Below are 20,925 nucleotides of genomic sequence, written 5' to 3' on the forward strand. Positions count from 1 at the left end.
TCACAATGGACTTAGAGAGTGCTTCAGAAGGATAAGAAAATGCAATGCTGTACTTCAGTCTTGCAAACATCTTGAGTCTTTGGAGAAGTCTTAGAGTCAAGAGCATTAACATGAAGCAAACAAGAGCTGCAGGGGAAAGAGGACTTGATGGACCAAAAGGGAGAGGGCTTCTGTTCGGGATTATTTTTTGTGCTTGGGACATCCACTATGAGACCCTTAAATAATCTTACCTTTGTTTTCTGCCTTCAGTTCCTCTGCCATCAAGCTGTCTTGTCGGTTCCCAAGCACAAATGCAAGAAAAGAAAGGATCAGGGCATCCAGTATTCCAATGATAGCCAGGATGTACGCCCAGCGGACAGAGCAGGCCCCAAGAGTGTACTTGTCTGTCTTTTCTCCACACATCCGTTTTACTTCATCTGAATCCCAGCCATCAGGGAAAATCATACAGCCAAGCACAAGGCAGGCAGCTTAGAAAGAGAAAGACAAAAGGAGAAAGAAATTAAGCATTTTGCTTAGAAAAAGCATTTCTATTGTTTGTAAAACATTTCCAATTATTGATTTTGAGAGTAGCAAGTCTCAGTACTGTTTCCTACCCATCCCTGCTGCTTAATAGAAGAGCAGGCCCTCAGCTCTGCAGCAGAGAACCTCAGGGCCTGCACTGTAGAGTGAGCCCATGCATTCTGAGATAAGTTAAAGTCAATTTAGCTCTGAGAAAATATTAAGAAATTGAATTTTTGTGCATGTTTGCAGGAAGGCTTCCATTGCAAATAGCCCAGAAGGAATCATCAAACTGCAGCTGACAATTCAATGCAGACTTTGAAGAGCAGTGACAGCAGCCAGATAAGGGATTAGGATAACATGGAAAATACCAGAGTGTTTATTGACTTTGAGTCTCTGGGAAAAATAACATTGTGATCCCCACCTTCAGTGTCCAGACATTTCTTGAAATTCTTACCATGTGTAGTACCCATTGATACTTTCTATTCTAGTCTCCATTCTGTTTAGTTTTTGAAATACACATACACACACACACACACACACACACACACACACACACACACACACACACACACACCACACAGATGATTTCAGGGCTGACCATTTGGTATCAGATAAAACCAATTGCTGTGCTCTTCCCTGGAGATTCTGTCTCTTACTTTCAGAGTGTGTGTGAGAGTGTAAGTGTGTGTGCTCACGAGTATGCAGGCCAGAGGTCGATGTCATGTCTTTACTCAGTTGCTATCTACTTTTACTTTTTATTTATTTATTTTTATTTTTTAAATTTGTTCTTCTCTCGTACATTACATCCCCACTGATCCAGCCTCAGGTCTTCATGCTTGTGTATCAGAGACTTTTCTGACTGACTCATTATATCCCCATGACTTTTTTCCTTCCTTCCTTCCTTCCTTCCTTCCTTCCTTCCTTCCTTCCTTCCTTCCTTCCTTCCTTTCTTTCTTTTTCTTTCTTTCCCTCCCCCCTCCTTCCCTCCCTCTCTTCCTCCCTCCATCCCTTCCTCCTTCCCTCCCCCTCCTCTCTCTCTCTCTCTCTCTCTCTCTCTCTCTCTCTCTCTCATTTCTTTCTTCTTGAGACAGTCTGGCTATGTAGAACAGGCTGGCTTTGACTCATGATCCTACCTCCCCAGGCTGTGGAGTGCTGTAATTACAGACCCATACCTGGTTTCAAATTCTTTTTTTCACTTAGAACATTGTTCTTCTATGAGCCATCATAGCTGTTGTTTATATTTAGCTTAAAGCCTTTGTTCTTTCTGTGTTTTGTTAAGGTTATTTACTTACAAATATTGTCTCAAACAAAAGTCTAAACTGAGAAAAGAAACTTTGGTCATTTGTGATAGTCAAAGAATGTAAAACAATGTCTTGAACAAGATAGGCACTAAAATACATGGGAATGGGGAAATGGATAATAAATCATGGATTATAATATCTGGGCCCTAAACTCTAAAATGGAGGTAGTGGCAGTTAATACCAGCACCATGAGTCAATGGCACAAATCTAGTTAAAGAGAGATTCAAATTAGGTGGTATTCAGAGCCAATTTTGTTATGACTATACAACAAATTACAAGTACTTGGGGCAAATTTGAATACAGTGAATTGGTGAATTGAAAATGTTTTCACATCTTGGCTTTCAGCATTTTGTATACAGTATTACTTACAGCATTATCTGGTGCAAATTATCCTTGATCTAACAAAAAATGGAGTTTCCATGACAAATGCTTTATGGTGTCTTATTTGAGTGTGTATGTGTGTGTCTTTCGTGTTTGTGGACATGTGCATGTATGTGTATATATGTGCAAGTGTGTGTGTGTGCACGCGAGCATGCAAGCATGTGTGCATGGGTGTGTGTGCAAAAACTCCACAGCTGGAGATAGTAGGACACAGGTTCTGTGAAGGGGGAAAACAGGGCAGGGGAACCTTAACAGAGGGAGAGGAGAGAAACACAGATAAATAAAAATAAGGATGTTTGACAAAGCCATAGGGAAACATTTTTTTATAAGCTTACTTAAAATATACCAATAGTATACATGTGTGTATATGTATACATACATAAACACACACATACGCATACACAGAGTTTAAATGGAATTGTACCACACAGAATGGTAATACTCTCTCTGGAATAGCCATAAATTATTTAACAAAAATCCTAGTGCCAGGCATGAGAAACTTCTTGGTCACAGGGATTTGAGAAACTCCAAGCAAAATATAGGCTATTGCCATTGCCTCAATTGTCTCCAAGAACTTGAAGATAAGATCCTCCTGCTGAAGACACCACATACCCAGAATACAGGATTAGGACTAGTTGAGCTGGAACTGACCTTGAGGACTAACTCATAGAATCAGATGATGCTATGCAAGCTGTTGAGGAAGGAAAACAACCAATAGTCCTACAGAACTGTAAAGTCTGTGCATCACCACAACAACCAACCTGCTGGGATATCTCCAATGGGTCAATAGTGGCACTTTTATCTTGGAGGCAACAAATAGCTATCTAATTGGACTGAAGGCCAGCTCCATGAGAGTGGATTTGTGCCTGGTACTGTAAACCTAGCCAAATGCAGGTGTCTGGAGAGGTCATATACTCGAGAGGACACGATATTAGTGCTATTTTCCAAAAGCAATATAATTTATGACTATATTCTGAATGTTTATACTTGTTCCCATAGATAAGTGCAACTCTTACTTTTCACCAAAGAATCTTCTTTGTGCAGCAGATAGAGACAACTACAGAGATCCACGACTGGAAGAAAATCCAAAATGGAGGGATTAAGTTACTGTGTTACTGTTAAGACCCAGTTAGTACATCTACAACACAGCCCCTACCCCTATGGCTTAGGGAACATCGTGGAAGAGGGGGCAGAACGATTATGAGCCAGAAGACCAGGATTTCTGTGAGACAATGTCTTCTAGATGTGACAGGGAAGTTGCAGCCATGAAATCTCAACGATGAAGTTGCCTAAACAAGAGGTGCACAATGACAATACCAGTTGTGCTGGCTAGTTTTACAGCCATGGACACAAGCAAGAGTCATTTCAGAAGAGGGAACCTCAATTGGGAAAATTGCTCTATCAGATTGGCCGGCGGGCAATCTGCGGTGCATTTTCTTGATGTGGGCCCAGTTTGCTGGGGACTGTGTCACCTTTGGGCAAGTGGTCCTGGAGGGTGTAAGAAGGTGTCTTAGAGTTTCTATTGCTGCAACAAAACAATGTGACCAAAAAGCAAGTTGGGGAGGAAAAAATTTATTCATCTTACACTTCAGATTTGCTGTTCATCACTGAAGAAAGTCAGGACAGGAACTCAAACAGGGCAGGATCCCGGAAGCAGGAGCTGTTTTCTAGCTTGCTTTCCCTGGCTTGCTCAGCCTGCTTTCTTATAGAACCCAGGAATGGAGGAGGGGGACAGAGGAGGAGAGGAGGGAAAGAGAACTGGGATTGACATGTAAAAGAAGCTTGTTTCTAAAAAAAAAAAACAAAACCAGAACCAAGGACCACCATCCCAGGCATGGCACCATCCACTGTGGGCTGGCTCCTCCCTCATTGATTACTAATTGAGAAATTCCTTGCAGTTGGGTCTCATGTCAGCATTTCCTCAACTGAAGCTCCTTCCTCCCTGATGACACTAGGCAAGCTGAACAAGCCCTGTGGAGCAGGCCAGAAAGCCATGCTCTTCCATGGCCTCTGCACCAGTTCCGGCCTCAGATTCCTGCCTTCAATTATTGCCCTGACTTTTGTCAGTGATGAAGTGTGACTTGAGAGTTGTAAGGTGAAATAAATCCTTTCCTCTCCAAGTTGTTTTTGGTCGTGGTGTTTCATTACAGCAGTAGAAACCCTAACTAAAGTACCCACATACATAGGAGAAACACCAAATAAATTGGTAGGATATATGCATATATGCATGTCAATGTAATAAATACACAATATAACAATGTGTGTCAATGTAATGACAGAAAAAAGGGTCTTGAATTTGAGAGTGAGTGGGGGGCATGGGAGGAGTTGAAGGAGAGGGAGGGTAGAAATAATGTAATAAGTACTCATCGTATATGAAAATCAAATAAAACAAAACTGAGCATGCAGAAACACCTTTTTCTTTTGAATACAGAAGTCCCAGTGGGTTTCCTAACACCTGGCTGACCTGACATAGTTCTGAACAAGGAACACATCAGGGCATGGATGAACAGTGCTCATGTAAAGTCCTAAATGCTTCATTTCTTCACACAGAATGCAGGGAGAACAACTAGGCCTCTCTGCTTGCCAATCACAGCACAGTAAGGGATTTTGTGTTTTGTTTCTTAGATTAATTAAATCCACATCGTTTGCTAATACAACTAATTTCCTACTGCTTCAGAGCAGTTACTATCACACAGAGAAACACTCTAGGTCCAGCTAAGCCTTGAATAGGTCTTGAGGCGCCCCACACTGATGCGTGCATAGGGAAGACCAATGTGTCCAGCTCTGAACACGATGAACTAACCCTGGACACCCACCCCGGAGACTTTAGGGTAAGTAGGACATGGTGCTCATAGGGACATACTGAGAGACACTGAGGTGAATATCAACCATTTCAAAGTTAGGTAGTCTTTAAAGAGTTGGGTTAACACAAATGGTCACAATGGGAAGAGAAGTGTCAGAGAACTACACAGCCACAAATGGAAAGCCTGCTGGACTGCAGGCTTTGGGGGATGATGTCGTCAAAAGACTTTTTTTTCTTCAAGCTCTTCCTGCCTCAAGGGTAGACTCATCTATAAGTTTGTATTCCTGCGATTCTGAGTTACAACTGACAAAATAGGAGAGGTGGAATGCCCCCAAATCCAAATCACCAGAGACTGGACTAGAAATCCATAATTCTCTGTTTTCAAGTGTGTCACTATCTACATTAAGTTCTCAGTGCAGAACAGGCAAGCAGATGGGACAGTGGGTAACTGCTCTTTGTGTGATGGAGCCTTTCCTGAAAAGTGTGCTTGCAAAGCTCTGAGACATGATTTTCATTTTCAATAATCTAAAGGAGTTGGGGTTTTAAAAAATTATAAAAAACTGAGCAGGAAGGTTAGGGTTTTGGGCTCCTCTAGAAGACTGTTCAGGTTACCTGGTGTCACACAGACTGCAGCACTGTGATATATATCAGGTTTCCATATTTTGGTCAACCTTTTCTTAACATGAACTTTTTGATATTTTCCAGTTTATGTGTTTTGAAATGTAAATTGTTGTAAAGTAGGATTAAAAATACCACAAATGCATTTAAATGCTTTTAAAATTTAAGATAGCTCTCATAGAACAACAGCTCCCCCAACAATGAGTTTTATCAAAACATGTATTTTTTTTCCTTCCTCCTTCTACTTAGCTGTTTTAGTTTTGAAAGGGAAAGCCCTACAATTTTTGTGTTTTTTAACTTAAGTCATAAAACCAGATGAGACTCTGTTGGCTTCTTTGCTGTGATAAATCCTGCTTTCTGGCATCCTAATCTGCATGATTTGTATAGTCAATAAACACTAACAGCTGTTCTCAGTCCTGAGTAGGAAGTGCCTTCAAGATTCCTAGCTGTCTTAGTTGGTAATAGAAGAAATGGTATTCTTGTTGGCTTTAAATTAACTATTTGTAAGTCAATCAACCCTAAGACATAGTATCATCTCTACAGTAAACAAGGGTCCAGAATATCTGATTAATTCACACACTATGTCCTGACCACCAGGGACATGGGAGAATAAATTCCAATTGGGAAATTATAAAAAAATGGTTTTCTTATCAGAATGCCTAACTTCCTTGCAGCTAGGTATTCCTTCATTTTGCAATAGGCTTACTGGGTGAATACCAGAGAATATTCTTGAATGCTCAGGAGAAACAGAAGCTCACAAGTTGGAGGCAAGCATGCAAAGGTGGAAAGAAACCCACAGCCTGTTCTATGCTGCCATGGGTCCTTCTAAACTAGAATGCATAGCAAAGGTGTCCTTGTGAGGTTGTTTCAGCTGATTTCCATTTTAAGTGTGTTCCAAGTGGTTAAAAAGTGTTCCCTTTCTACAAGGGCATTCTGTGTCATGGCTCCTGATCCCACTCCTGATGAGTTTTTTTTTTTTAAATAGTACAGAAATGGTTCCCAAAGCCACTAATTATGGTGACATTTTTCTTGTTAAGGAGATGAATGTACTGCTAATGCCTCACTGTCTAATCTGAGCATGCCCCACACACCCATGGCTGCCACTTCAATCTCTTAAACATCTGTACCATGACCCCAAACAGAGCTTGCTCAAGGCATACTTCTCTCTCTCTTTCTTTGTTTTATTTTTGAGATGATTAAATTATAACATTTCTACTTCTTAACTGAGCCTGCTCAAGATGTAATCTTTGACTAAGCATACTTAGAAGTGGCCCATCTCATATAAGGGTATGTGTAGGATCACTGCATACACTCCTCATACTTCGTTGACGTTATTTGGAAAATAACTCCATGTTACTCTTGCCTGCTGCAAGTAATAGATCCTTTTCTCTCTAGTTAAAAAAAAAGAGCTGAATGTAATCTCTGGGGAGGAAACATGCTTGGAAAAACCCTCAAGCCTTTGCAATGGGCTCTGTCTCCAAAGGAAAGTGAAGGGAGATGGAAAGGGAGTTCCCTGGGCTTGCTTCTGTGGCTGGTCTACTGTCCCACCAGGGCTTTGAATGCTGTGAGCTGAAAACACCCTATTTCTGAGCAGAAAGAGAAACCTGAATTCTTCCTTTAAAGAAATCTATGCACGGCTGCACAAAAGGAAGATAAATTGCCTCACGTTGCTAAGGTACTCGAGGGGAACGTAGTAAAAAGAGGGACCAGAATTCACTTAACTCTTTCAATTATTTGGGCATACTGTAGCTGGAAAAATGGATGCTGGCAGAGGCTGCAGAGGGCAAACTTTCACACTGGGATTGTCCCTGAACACTTGGTAAAAAAAGAGAGAAACTCTCACTCCCACAGCTTCTTCTTGAGCACATGGCCAGCCATCCTGAGCTAGGATAGTTATACCTCTGGAGAAAGGTTTAATATTTACAGCTCAGTTTATTTCTGCAGTTACTTGATGACCTAGGACATGAATTACTGTGGTTTTGAGTGTGGTTGAGAAAGCAAATTGTATCCCGGAAGATTATGGTTTTAAGTACAATATATTTTTTATGGTCATTTAACTTGGGGTCATAACATGAAAGACATAATAGCCTTTAGAATGACTTTGGTTAAGAGAAAATATAAACAGATGCTAGGCTGTCAGAAGACCAGCGTTAGAAAGTGGCATTTAGTGATAAGAAAATCTGCTACACCCTGCCCAGCCACTTGGCCCCAATTTTCTGAATAAAGAGACCTATGACATGACACTCATCATGCTGTGAGAACCTGGACTGTATATAGATGATCAGACATCTACTCACACCTGCAGACACAAGTTCTGCAGTTAGTGGAGAAAAAGCTTTTACAGACTAGGATGCCAAATAAAAGGAAAAGTGCTTAATTGTATGATATCAGTTCAAATCCATCTAGGTCTCGAGGGTTAAACAGTCACACATAGGAATAGGGGTATGGCTGAGTCATAGAATACTTGTCTAAAAACCAACAAGGTACATGTCTCAGGCCCAGAATTGGGGAAAAAGGTCACATATAATAACAATTATAATCTAGAACATAAGAACATCTAAAGGCCATTCAGCACAGCACTGCTAGACGGCTTGGTTTATATTATATCACAGGTCCAAATTCTGCAAAATCCTGCGTGTGGTTGGACAGTAGAAAACACAGAGTAAGAAGAAAGAATGTTTATTGAATGCCTTGCACATGTGGGTACACTTTATTTTCTCCTTCAACCCTTTAAGACCAAAGAAACATGAGAACAATCCTTCCAACTCGGCCTGTTTCCAGAGAGGTATTCTCCCGTAAACACTCTCAATGCCTTAGCCCCTTTCCTCATCTTCCACAAATATTATGTATGCATGAGAGAACTGGCTTATCTGCCCCAAGCCCTTCCTAGCCAACTTCAAAGCTTTTGTGTTCACACTAAGCGCGGCTGTACCGTTTGTGTTGTTTAACAAAGGCCAGGCATGATTTTTGAGTTCTGCCTGTTTCAACCATTTTACACTACTCTAATGAAATGTCCAGGCAGCCTACTTGAGAAGAAGATTTATGTATTCTGTAGTTTTAGAGGCTTCGGTTTGGGTGGCTCTGTTGGTTAAGTTCCTGTCGAAGACCTAATGGTTGAAGAAGTATTGACAATTCCAGGCAGTAACCCTGAAATAAAGGCTCGGAGTTAGACTAAGTCTTTTGCAACTTACCCCTCTAGACACCAGCTTTCCCTTCCCGAAAGGCCCCATCACTTAGGGATTTGACTGCCTTTCTTCCTTAGAAAACCTTTTTATTGATTCTTTGTGGATTTTATATCATGCCTCCCGATCCCATTCATCTCTGCATCCCTTCATAACCACCCTCAGTCCTTGCAACCTCCCCCACCAGATAAAATACAATTTAAAAGAAAAACAAAAACAAAGACACAATTAAAAAAAGAAAAAAAAACCAGTGTAGAATCTGTATGACGCACACAGTAAACCGTTTAGTCCATACATCTTGCAAGTGTTCATTGCAGAGTCAAAGGGCCTCTGGTTTCTGTTACACTATCATTGCTGGGCCCTCACTGGGACTCCTCTTGGATATCCCGTTGTTGCCCTGTGTCATGGAGATCCTGCAGCTCCAACAATTGATAGATGAGGTGGATGTTGGGGTGGGTCAATTTATAGCCTTGCTTCTAGGCCTGGGTGGCAGTTGAGTTAGTCAGCTTGCCAGCTTTCCCACATGGTCGTCACCAACAGGCAAGCTCTCCAGCACTGCCCCAGATGCCTCACCTACTGCAGCAGGCAGCAGGAGCAGGGCCAGTTCTCTGGGTCTCACGCCTTCAGGCTGCTAGCTTGCATCCACAACAGTTTTGCCAGGTGAGGTGCAGGGCCCACTCTCCAGAGCTCTGCATCCAGCGAGGGGCAGGACCAGCTCTCCCACTCTCATGACCTCAGGGCCAGCTCTCCCACCCACCATGGGCCGTGAGGATTGGGAGATGGGGGAGGGCATCTCTCCCTTGCCCACTCCACTTTACGGCAGATGAGGAGTGGGGCCAAATAGCCCACGCATGTTCGTGTGGCCGAATCACCTGCACCCACAATAACAGAGTCAGCTCTATTCCGCTGCCCAGGTGAGGTACAAGGCAGGCTCTCCCAAGTGCTACAGCCAGTGAGGGAGGGGCAGGGGCAGCTTCCCCATCTCACCACCCGGGGCCCAGCTTTCCAGCCTACAGTAGGTCGTAGGAGCAAGGCGTGGGCGTCTCTCCCTCGCCCACAGCACCATATGACGGACAGTGAAGCTAGCTCTCCCACTCTCACACCTTCAGGGCTGGCTCACCGACACCCCCTCCAAAGGGGTTAGCTCTATAGTGCTGCCCAGGGGAGGTGCCGGGCCAGCTCTTCTCAGTGCTGCAGCTGGTCACCACCTTTCTTAATGGCGCCAAGTTTCCCACACATGTACTAACCAACAATTTTTCATGTCAAAAGCCCTCAGCAAGTTGAGAATAGAAGCAAATGGCAAACGTAATAAAAGTCATCCATGAGAACTCACAGTCCTCATTATACTCAATGGTGAAAACCTGAACGCTTCCAAGATCACAAACATGGCTGCTTGCTCTTACTATTTCAAGTAAAGGTAGCATTTTAATGTTTTCAAAACTTGAAAGATCAAAAACTGCTTAAATAAAATACACGAAAACGTAAATATTGTGTACTAAAGCTACTGGAAATGTAACTAAGACCAGAAGAAGAGATTCTCTGGCCACCCTTCAGAAAGGACCTTACCAGGGGGATGCCACATTAATACATATTAGTCCATGCACACGTTGTAACAGGCGAAGAGACTCTAGCCAGGTGGAGCATGGGGAGCATGGCCTCAGCAGACCTTGCCTTTCTCTCCCATTCCCTCTGCCTTACATTCCTGAAGCTAGCCCCCAAGTTCTATTCCCTTATTTGGCCACTTCCTCCTCCAGGGGCTGACTACTGAGGTCCAGCTATCAAAGTGTTAAAAGTTCAGCAATCAAGAGCCCCCTTTCACTCACCTGGCTAACATGCCCAATTAAAGTATACCACAACGTCTTAGCCCATTCTAACATAGATCTCCCCTTTTCTCTTTTTACGAATGACACCTGCAAAGTCATTTGCTGCTGTTTTCTGTCTGAGTCAGAGAGCAACCACTGTAACTTTTCTTCCCAGATTAATAAAAGATCTCCTGTGAAAATGGATGTTTGGGCGTTTGTGCCTAATCTGAGGTTCAGGAAGAAGCAAACCCCTGTTGTACGAGTGGGGTGGGGTACCCCCTTCAACAGAAACCTAGGTGATGCTTCCCACCCACCCCTCACTCACATCCCCACCCCATTCAAACCCTCAACCACAGCGCCTTCCCCTCTCACTCCCACTCACCCTCCCCAACACCAACACGCATGCACACCCTTCTCTCTCAAGTGCCGGTCTTTACACAATTTAAGAAGAGCAAAATCTGCACAGCAGCTGTCAATCTCCCTCTAGAGAGAGAGAGTCAGTGATGTCATTCAGGGAAGACACAATCCAGTCTAGATATTGATTCATTTTTTTCATCAGTAAAGGACTGAACAACGAACTGGGTTTCAGATACCAAAACCTCAAGCAGACTTTCCCTGTCATTTTCTTGTCTTCAATTCTATGGTCATTCTATGACCTCATCTCATTGATGTTTAGAGAGAAATGTTATGAATACTCCAAGGGGCTGATTTATTTATTACATTAAAAAAAAACCCTTGAGTTGCTTCATTATTGTTGCATTTGGTTTCTAAAGTTTTATTGCCCCTTTGCAAGTATTTATTGAGAAACAAAAAATAAGTAAGAAACACAGGCTACAACACTTAATGGTAAGATCTTCCAGTAACTTTTGTAACTTTAGGACAAGAAGCTATCCCTGGAAGAAATAGAATTGGAAAAGGCAATAGGTGTAAAAATATTGGATAAAAAAACACAAAAGAGAGGAAAAGAAGTCAGTATGCTGAAAGTTCTGTCAAAAATTTTCACTTATCTTTCAACCTCATATTTTAACAGCAGTAGTCAAAACTTTATAGATAGAACCTCTGCCAGTATGACATTTGAAGAATAATGCTTGATTCAGAACAATGCCTTTCTTTGACTGAAATGGAATTTAACCAAGTCATTCTTAACTGGCCAGTGAAATGTTCAGAAGGTGATTTTGCTTTGAAAATGGGTACTGAATGGCTCCAGGCAGGGCACACAGGAGGTTTTGGAAGATGGACATGGAGCTAAGATTCCTATTCTCCCGCAGGTGATCCTTGTTCCCTTGGTGCTTGTTATTTTTTGTCCTTTAACCATTGCCCCCAGGGCCCTTCTTGCCATTTGAAAATTTACTGTGATTTTTCCATCACTCTCATGAGACTGGGCTATGCTGATAGAATTACAGACTTTGCTGCTTGGAAACATTTTAAATGCTGGGATGGCCTGATGTGAATTACTGTCAAACTCAGAGGTATTAATTCTTACTGGAGATAAACATATGATCATGAGTAGCTCTTGGAGATTCTCCTCCTCCTCCTCCTTCTCCTCTTCCTCCTTTTCCTCCTAATGAAAACTGAGAAAATCTAGAACAGCCATAGTTGGTCTTGATTCCTAGTTACCTGTCTACACTGATGGACAAACATGTATTTTCTGTCATCTAATGCTGCCCATTTCCTCTCTCCAAGGCATTGTTTGTCTATGAGTGGTGTGTGTGGTTTATGTACTTGTCAATATTGGTGTGTGTGTGTGTGTGTGTGTGTGTGTGTGTGTGTGTGTGTGTGAGAGAGATGAGAGAGAGAGAGAGAGAGAGAGAGAGAGAGAGAGAGAGAACGTGTGCATGTGGCAGCCAGAGGCTGATGTCAAGTGTATTTCCTTGATCATTTCCATCTTTAGTTTTTGAGACAGGGTCTCTCATTGAAGCTGAAGTTAACTGATTTGGCTGGGTGGGACGGCCAAAGAACTTGGGGGCTCTGCCAGTGCTAGAGTTACAGATCTCGGCTGTGATGTTCAGGTTTTTAGTCTAGGTACTAGGGAGATGAATTCAGGTCATGTTGCTTGCATGGCAGGGATTTTCCTGGTGGCCATCTCTATGGCCCTGGAAGTTGGGTTTTATATACAAAAGAAATAAATGCATTATGATTTTGTTAACTCTAAAGCATCAATCACACACAGGTTAGACATTTTCTAACTTGTGATATGTATTGATTTTCTGTTGCTGAGATAAAAACCACTGAAAACACAGTGGATTAATTTACACAATAGGAGAAAATCTTTGCCAGCTATTCTTCTACTTCAGAAAAGGGACTAATATTTAAACTACATAAAGAACTGTAAAAATTAAACATCAAAGAATAAAACTTCCAATTAAAGTATAGGCTAATGAACTCAATAGAGAGTTCTAGAATAAGAAACATAAGCGACCAATAAATATTTTTAAAAATGTTCAACAACCTTAGTCATCAGGGAAATGTAAGATTAAACAACTTTGCGATTTCATCTCAACCTGGTCAGAATGATTATCATCAAGCAAACAAAACCAACAAATACTGTAAAGGATATGGGGAAAGAAGAGCTGATAAACTATAAATTGCTGCAACCACTATGGAAATAATGTGGAGGCTTCTAAAACATTCAAAATAGAACTACTTTCTGATTCAGCTATACAGTTCTTGGGAATACTCCCAAAAGATTTTTACCACATAGGTATTTACATTGTATATCCATGTTTGTTAATGATCTAATCACAATACTAAGGAAATGGATTTAGCCTAGATACCCACCAATGCATGAAGGAATAATGAAAATGCAGCTAATATACACAATAAAATTTTACTCAATGATAAAGAAAATAAAATTTAAGGCTCACAGATTAGATCTGGACATTACTACATGACGTGACTCAGACTCACAAATATGACACATTCTCTGTCATATGTATGTGGGTGTACATATGGGGAACAGGACATGAAACTGTAGATGGGACCACATGAATGGAAACAGTTTTTGAGGAAGAACAGGCAGGACATGAAACAGAAAGTCAACTACCAAGGGCTAAAGGGAACAAAAGGCTTCCGAAGAATCAAGGAAGGAAGATCATCAAAAATTATGTAGAAAATTATGTAATTAAATCTATTAATTTTTACACACAGAACAGTTGTGGTTTAATACAACATACATTAGTCTATTGTTGTATAGATCAGAATTCCCACATGCATCTTAGAGATGAAAGTCAATGTGTTGATAGGACCGTATTCCTTTCTTGTGGTTCCAGGGTACAATCTATTCCTTTAACCCTTCAGCTTCTAAAGGACTCATTCTCTGGCATTCATTTCCATCTTCAAAACCAGCATTGGTAGCTATGGGGGACTGAAACCTAATAGCCCATGCGATGCTGTCTGGAGGTGAAATGTTCAGAACATAATTAAACTATGAGGGTGGAGTTCTCATGAAAGGAGTCAGTCCCTTTATTAAAAGAAACTGCACAAAACAATAATGAGAAGACAGCCATCTTTAAACCAGATACCCTCACTGGACACTGGATCTACTGGCACCTTTGTCTTGCACTCATACCCTCTAGACTCATGAGAAATATATTTCCGTGGTGGAAGGTGTCCAGTATAGGTTATTTTGTTATTGCAGTCAAATGAAAAGAGACAGTGAGTTTAGGCTGTTCCCATGTAGCATATCTCTCTGTCTTTCTCTGTCTCTCTCTCTCTCCCCTTCTACTGCAAAGATGTCATATACTCTGCATCTTAAGGCCAGTTGATTAATCCTGGAGCATTATTCTTTCAGCCAGACCCAAGAGTTGGAAGGGAAATGAGGTTTAGAAACTAAGAGTTACAGAAGGGGAAGAACAGTGTGTGAATGATGGGGCTGGGGGAGCATAGTTGTTTAATTAGAGCATGTAAATATTAAAATACAGGTGTGGCTATAACTATTAATAACAGGAAGACATCCAGCATCAACAAAAATGTACAGTATAGCTTGCCATCTTAAGGGAAGACAAAACAGATAGCTTTTAAATGCTAATAATTATAGCAAAAGGAGTGAGCTGTTGCTAGTAGTCCCAAACTGAGGGGACCCAGGGATGTACCTTACACAATAACATTTGAATTCAATATCCCTACATCAATAGCAGTGTTTAACTAATCTCTCCTACTGGATGTGCAGCAAATAGCGGGAGCAGCTGACTCTAGTCAGGGTATTTTTTTCTGGATAGACTCCACCAGATAATAAGAAACAATGATTTTCCATTCTTGAGTTTGGATGAAGAAATCGCATGTATTTTTCTAGTGCCAGGTCCCAGAACGCTGCCTAGAAACCTCAAGTGATACATGGATTGCAGAAGCTGGCAAAGACCTTGCCCTTGGGCCTTCTATATAGTGACAGGCATTTAGTTTCTATCAACCATCCAAGTGTGTCCTTGAAAACAGGGGAAAAGAATTCTAGACACAGAGATGTCTGCCTTCTTCTTGCCCTTTCTTTGTTTCTGATATATTTTAAGTCTTTGGCCTCTCTGATGTGCTTCAGAATTTCCCTGTTGTGGAATATTAGTTTAAGATGTGTTACATTTATTTATGCTGTGGATATTTGCTTAATGATGCAAAGATGTGTTGCATTCATTTTTTGAAGATAACTTTTTAAATTTAAATTCTTTAATTACTAATCATATTTACATATCCATTCCCCCCATTCCCTTGCCCTCCCATCCTCCCATGTCTCCCCCAACCCCCCCAACCCATTCCTCAACTCCTCCCCAGGGATAGTGAGGTCCTCCACAGGGGACCTTCAAAGTCTGTCATATCATTCCGGGGAGGGCCTAGGCCCTCTTTGTTGTATCTGGGCTGCAATAGTATCCCTCCATAGGGAATGGGCTTCCAAAGCCCATTTGTGCTCTAGTGATAAAGACTGGCTCCACTGTTAGAGGTCTCATAGCCTTCCCAGGACTCCTAGCTGGTACCCACATTCAGAGAGCCTGGTTCAATCCAATGCTGTTTCCCCAGCTTTATGACTAGGGTCTCCATGCTCTCAGTAGGTCAGGTCAACTGTTTCTGTGGGCTTCTCTAGCATCATCTTGGCTCCTTTGTTCATCCTTCCTCACTCTCCACAATTGGATTCCAGGAGTATGGTTCAGTGCTTAGCTGTGGGTGTCTGTCTCTGCTTGGAACAGCTACTGGATGAAGACTCATGTTTACCTTATGTTTCATTCTTTTATGTTGCATTTGTTTAACTCTTTGAAGCTGTGTTACTTTGCCTGTCTAAAACACATGATTGGTCTAATAAAGAGCTGAATGGCCAATAGCAAAGCAGGAGAAATAAATAGGCAGGGCTGGCAGGCAGAGAGAATAGATAGGAGAAGAAAAGGGAGGAGTGAGAAAAAGAGAAGGAGAGAGGATGCCAGGGGCCAGCTACCTGGCTACATGTCATCTGTGGAGTAAGAAGGAAAGAAGGTATATAGAACAGAGAACAGTGTTGTGGAATATTATTTTAAGGTGTGTATTTCTTCCTATTGCTTTTGTTTACAATGCAAAAACATGTTCCATTTATTTGATTATATAAAAATAGACTATGGTCAGTAGGTTGCCTCAGCAATGGGCTGACAGGAAGTGGTGGGGAGGAACCAGGAGTAGCATTGGTTCTTCAGTGGGATCAGAACAGAAGGCCTCCTGGGTTGTTGGGGAGATGCAAACAAGGAGAGAAGGTTATCTACTTGTGATTCAACCTGTTTGAGCCACCAGAATTTCACCTAAACCTTTGAATCCTGAGTTCCATAGAGGAGTAGAGATCTAGATAGTTTTCCTTAGTGGCTTGGAGAGAGCTGCTGTGTGAGGGAACAGAATTATTGCAGGTTGCAGCCCTTGTGGCCAAACTGTTGCTGGTAGTAGCATTTGGAGTTGCAGTTGCTGATTAGGACAGCAGTTGCTCAAGGGGCAGCTACTGAATTGGGGGGAAAAAAACAAAAAAACAAAACAAAACAAAAAACCAGACAGATAAAAGCCCAGAGGCAAAAGGAAAACAGGATAATTTAAGGAAAGCTGACTAAAAAATGAGCCAAACTAATGCTGGGCATTCATATGTAAGAATAATACTCCACATATTCATTTGGGAGCTGGGTGTTGGGCCCCCAAAGAGTAAAAAACAACTACATTTCCCTTTTATTAGTTAAGCACTGTTGTACAGTTTTTAAAATACTATTCTTGTCTCTTAACCGTTGCCATGCTTGACTTGGTGCATAGCATTATGGCTAAATACTTCCTCCAGGCCCCCAAATCTTACCTTGTCTTGGATGTAACCCCTTCTGCATTGGGTAGGGAGTCCTACTGGTTTCTTACATTCTTTCTCATAGGAGGTATTTTCAGTCATTTCAATATGATCAGTAGAGAGCTCAACATGGCCTTTATATCCCAGAAGGGAGCCACATACAGAAAAGTCTATAATGTGACTAGAGAAAGTAGAAAATACACAGTTACATATAGAATTTCTCTTGTGAGGGAGGGAGAGTGAGAGACAGAAAGGGACACACAGACACACAGACACATAGACACACAGACACACAGACACACACACACACACACACACACAGAGAGAGAGAGAAGAGAGAGAGAGAGAGAGAGAGAGAGAGAGAGAGAGAGAGAGAAACAGAAAGACAGAAAGACAGACATAGGCAGAGAGAACATCTAAACACCTTTTGTGAGGACCCATTAGGATCTCTTGTCAAGAACAGTGAACTTCTGAAGACAGTAGAGGTTCCTTGAGGTTCTCAGTGGATGTAGCTGTTTGCACACACTGGCTCTTTCAGATACAATTTGCTATAACCAATTATTCTCATCTGGTTGGTGGTTAGTACACTCTGGTGGTTCCAAGAATGACCCAGTTTGTATGTCAAACTTGACCAAGGAATTTCCAAAGCTGGTTGGGAGTGTGGGTTGTTCTATTTGTTTCTGGTTGAGAGCCCTAAACTTGATGAAATACACATTTTCAGTGTTCTAGCTGAAAGGCCACTCTCTATTGTTTCTGGTTCTTACCTGATTGAACACTATGTACACTATTAAATGGTGAACTCTAGAGCAAATCCAGCCTAACAGAGCATGAACCTCGGTCTCCATTTATTGCCTGTCAAGCACATACCTGTGTTGGATTTGATTTGACATGGTGCTTTAGATGTGGCTGATGGGTGAAGCAAATGCTTACTTCTCTGATACTGGTCAGCATCATATGTGAGTCTATCTGAATGTCAGCTCTTGTTGACATCATCTCTTTTTTCTCTCCTCAGAGTGCCACAACTGAAGTTACTCAGGCTTATTAGCATCTTTTCCCCCTTTTTAAATAGATGCTATCAAGAATGGGATGTGACTAGGCTGCCTAATCGCCAATGCAATTAATTAGTATTAATGCTGGTCATTAAAGGACAATCATAAAAACAAATATTATCCATGTAATTGTCCAGTGGACACCTTACTCCCATTTTAGAGCTAGTGTATAAAGGAAGTTGTCATTAGGTGTTTTGTAAATATCCTTTCTTCTTCAACCTGAAAACTGATTTCCAGTGAGTAATTAACCTGTATATTTCTAACTAGCCTAATGCAGTAAGTTCTTTTACTTGAAGGAAGGTATATAATATCTTTAATATGTGATTCTCTGATGCTAAGATACAAACCAACAATAAAAACCCAGATGATTAAATACTGATGTAGAGAGGGGAAACAGCCCGAACTTCTATCAGCTGATGGAGGGATTATAAAAATGCAATACATTTACACAATGGACTATAATTAGTTAAGAAAAATGAAATTTTGAAATCTGCAGGCAAATGGATGGAGCTGAAAACAAACATTTTGAGTAAAGTAACCCAGATATGAAAAGAAAAACACTGAATGTTTTCTCTTATTTGTAGATACGAGCTTTGAATCTTCAGATATATTTGTTTTGTGTGGAACACACAAATACACCAGGAAATTAGTAAGGGGCCATAGGTGTATTTCTCGAGAAGGAAGATAGAATGCAGTGTTACAAAGGAGTAAAATGGAATGATGGAATAAAAGGGCTAAGTGGGGTTGGGTGGGAGGACAGGAAGGAATATGAGGAGCACAACTAACAGTACGTATCTTTAAAAAAAGTTATGTAGAGATTTCCTAAATTATATACATATACACATATAAAAATAGTCTAAATGGAGTTTCTCCATAATGGGGTGACCATAATCTTACTAGATACCAGAGGCTAAAAAGTAAAAGTTCAGTGTCAGGAATGGATGGCCCTTTTTGAAGCTGTTGGTCAATGAATTTTCATGGATCCACAAATAATATTACAGGTTAGGTTATTGCCAGTGCTCTTGGTCACTTTCTGGACTCAATGCTAAGAATCTATTGCTGAAGACACAACATCCATCAGCCATAGAATATGGAGAAATCAGCCAGACACCAATCTGGAAGCTTCATCTCTACCAGCTGGCTTTTATAGTGCTGGGAGATGCTGTGCACGTAACCAGAGGAAAAGTCACCATCAGTCTTTCCCAGCTTTGAACACTGTGAGTCAACACTCACCGACCTTGCTAGACATGCCATCAGTGGAATTGTGGCACAGATGTTATAGGAGTAACCAACCACTTTTTAAATCGGATTAAAGGCCCACTCTATGAGCCGAAACCCACTGTGAATGGGCCTACAATCTGTGGCCAGACAGGTCATAGGCTCTAGGAAAGAACCTACTATTACCATTCTGCTAAGTGGACACAATATTAAACTGATTGCTAATGAATTACTGTTATACCCATGGATTGGTGCCTCCCTTAACCGTCACCAGACAAGCTTCTCTTTGCAGTACATGAGGATTAATGCACCCTACTGGTCGGCATCAACTAGGACACTTGTATCACACATCTTATTGAGGCTCAAGATCATTGCAGAAGATGGGGCAGAAAGATTGTAAGAGCCGGAGGAATTTGGGTGACACTGTTAACTTTTATATATAGCAGAGAAATGCTGGCATGATTACAACTGTGGGAGCAAGGCCTGGGAAAATGGAAGTCAGTTGATTAGAACTTCCAAATTAACACGGCAAAATGGAACACGGAGATAGATGGCTAGGACCACAGAGCAAGGAAAAGGTAAAAAGAATAAAACATGCTGAGCAGTAAATCTAAAATATAGAGGAAATAGCTCAAAAATCAATTGCCACAGTAAATATAAAATCTTGAGTTTTCTTCACTAAAATATTTGTCATATTGAGTGAAACACATTTTACTTAAATGTTCAATGAGAATCAGAGTTAAAACAGTAATAAAGATTGAGGATAAGGGGTACAAAGAAAGCCCAGCAAATAGATGAAAAGAGGGTGGAGGAATTCAGAGTGAAAAGCATGCATGGGCGAAGCACTTCAGGTGCCCATAAAGATGATTTCAACAATGAAAAACTTCTATGTACAAACACAGAAGGTAAAATTCCCTAAGAAGTTTGGAGGGAAGATGCTAAATCCACAGTAGGCTATTTTAATAAACGCCTTTTTCAGAATTTTCAAGACAAATAGTCTAAACTAAACCTCTCAAAGGATTTAAAGAACATAATCAAAGAGGTTAAGTTAATTGACATTTATAGAATTTGTATCCTACAAAAAGGATAGAGGATCTAAGCCCATAGAATACTTACAAACATCAATTTAGAGATAAAGAGCCCGGATAAATTCATCACAGCTGGGATTTAAAAAGCTACATCTTGATTTGAACAGACAAGAAATTAACAATAGAAAGATGATCAAAAACCACTTGGAAATTAAATAGATACTTGAGTGAAAATTAAATAGAAGAAATGAAATGTTTACTTCATTGTTCTCCTGAGACACTAATTGAGTTGACAATACCAGGAAAAAAAAAAAGATATACTCTCATGATGAATGGGGAAGTGGATGGGATGGGAGTGTTGTTATTGACAGCTGAAAACTTTCAGATTTTCTTGAAGCTGGAAGCAGTTGGCATAATGGCAAAGATGGAATGAAGTGATTGCAGTTTATAACATGAGACAGGTGACGAGCTGTGAGACCAGACCCAGACACCAGGAAAGCTGGACAGAACTGTGGTAGAAACCATGGCTTAACTAAAGCCGTCTTCAGGGGATGCTGAACCACTCCCTTCCCACGACTGCAGCTGACCAGGAGTCTATGTCCCAGGGAAAAAAAAAGAGAGCTTTTCTCTTAGAAATTGAGCAAATTGTTAGAGAACTAAGGCAATCAGTATGAGTATTGATCTTTAAGGGAAAAGGTCCCTTTGTTGGGCATTTTTGTTCCTTAGCCCAGCAGTCAGTATACTGCTTGCTCATTCTACAGAGAAGTACAGCAATTAATGAGC

General features: G+C 41.1%; 1 protein-coding gene across 1 annotated transcript in view; it reads right to left on the reverse strand.

Moving 5' to 3' along the window:
* Positions 1 to 216: 216 nt before the first annotated feature.
* Lhfpl3 (LHFPL tetraspan subfamily member 3) overlaps positions 217 to 20,925 on the reverse strand; it is a 345,971-nt gene continuing 325,262 nt past the window's right edge. The window contains exon 2 of the mRNA XM_035451382.1: positions 217 to 467. Coding sequence (XP_035307273.1) covers positions 217 to 467 — 251 coding nt within the window. The remainder of the gene's footprint in view (positions 468 to 20,925) is intronic.

The sequence above is a fragment of the Cricetulus griseus genome (assembly GCF_003668045.3).
Source record: "Cricetulus griseus strain 17A/GY chromosome 1 unlocalized genomic scaffold, alternate assembly CriGri-PICRH-1.0 chr1_0, whole genome shotgun sequence".
In the NCBI taxonomy this organism is placed as follows: Eukaryota; Metazoa; Chordata; class Mammalia; order Rodentia; family Cricetidae; genus Cricetulus; species Cricetulus griseus.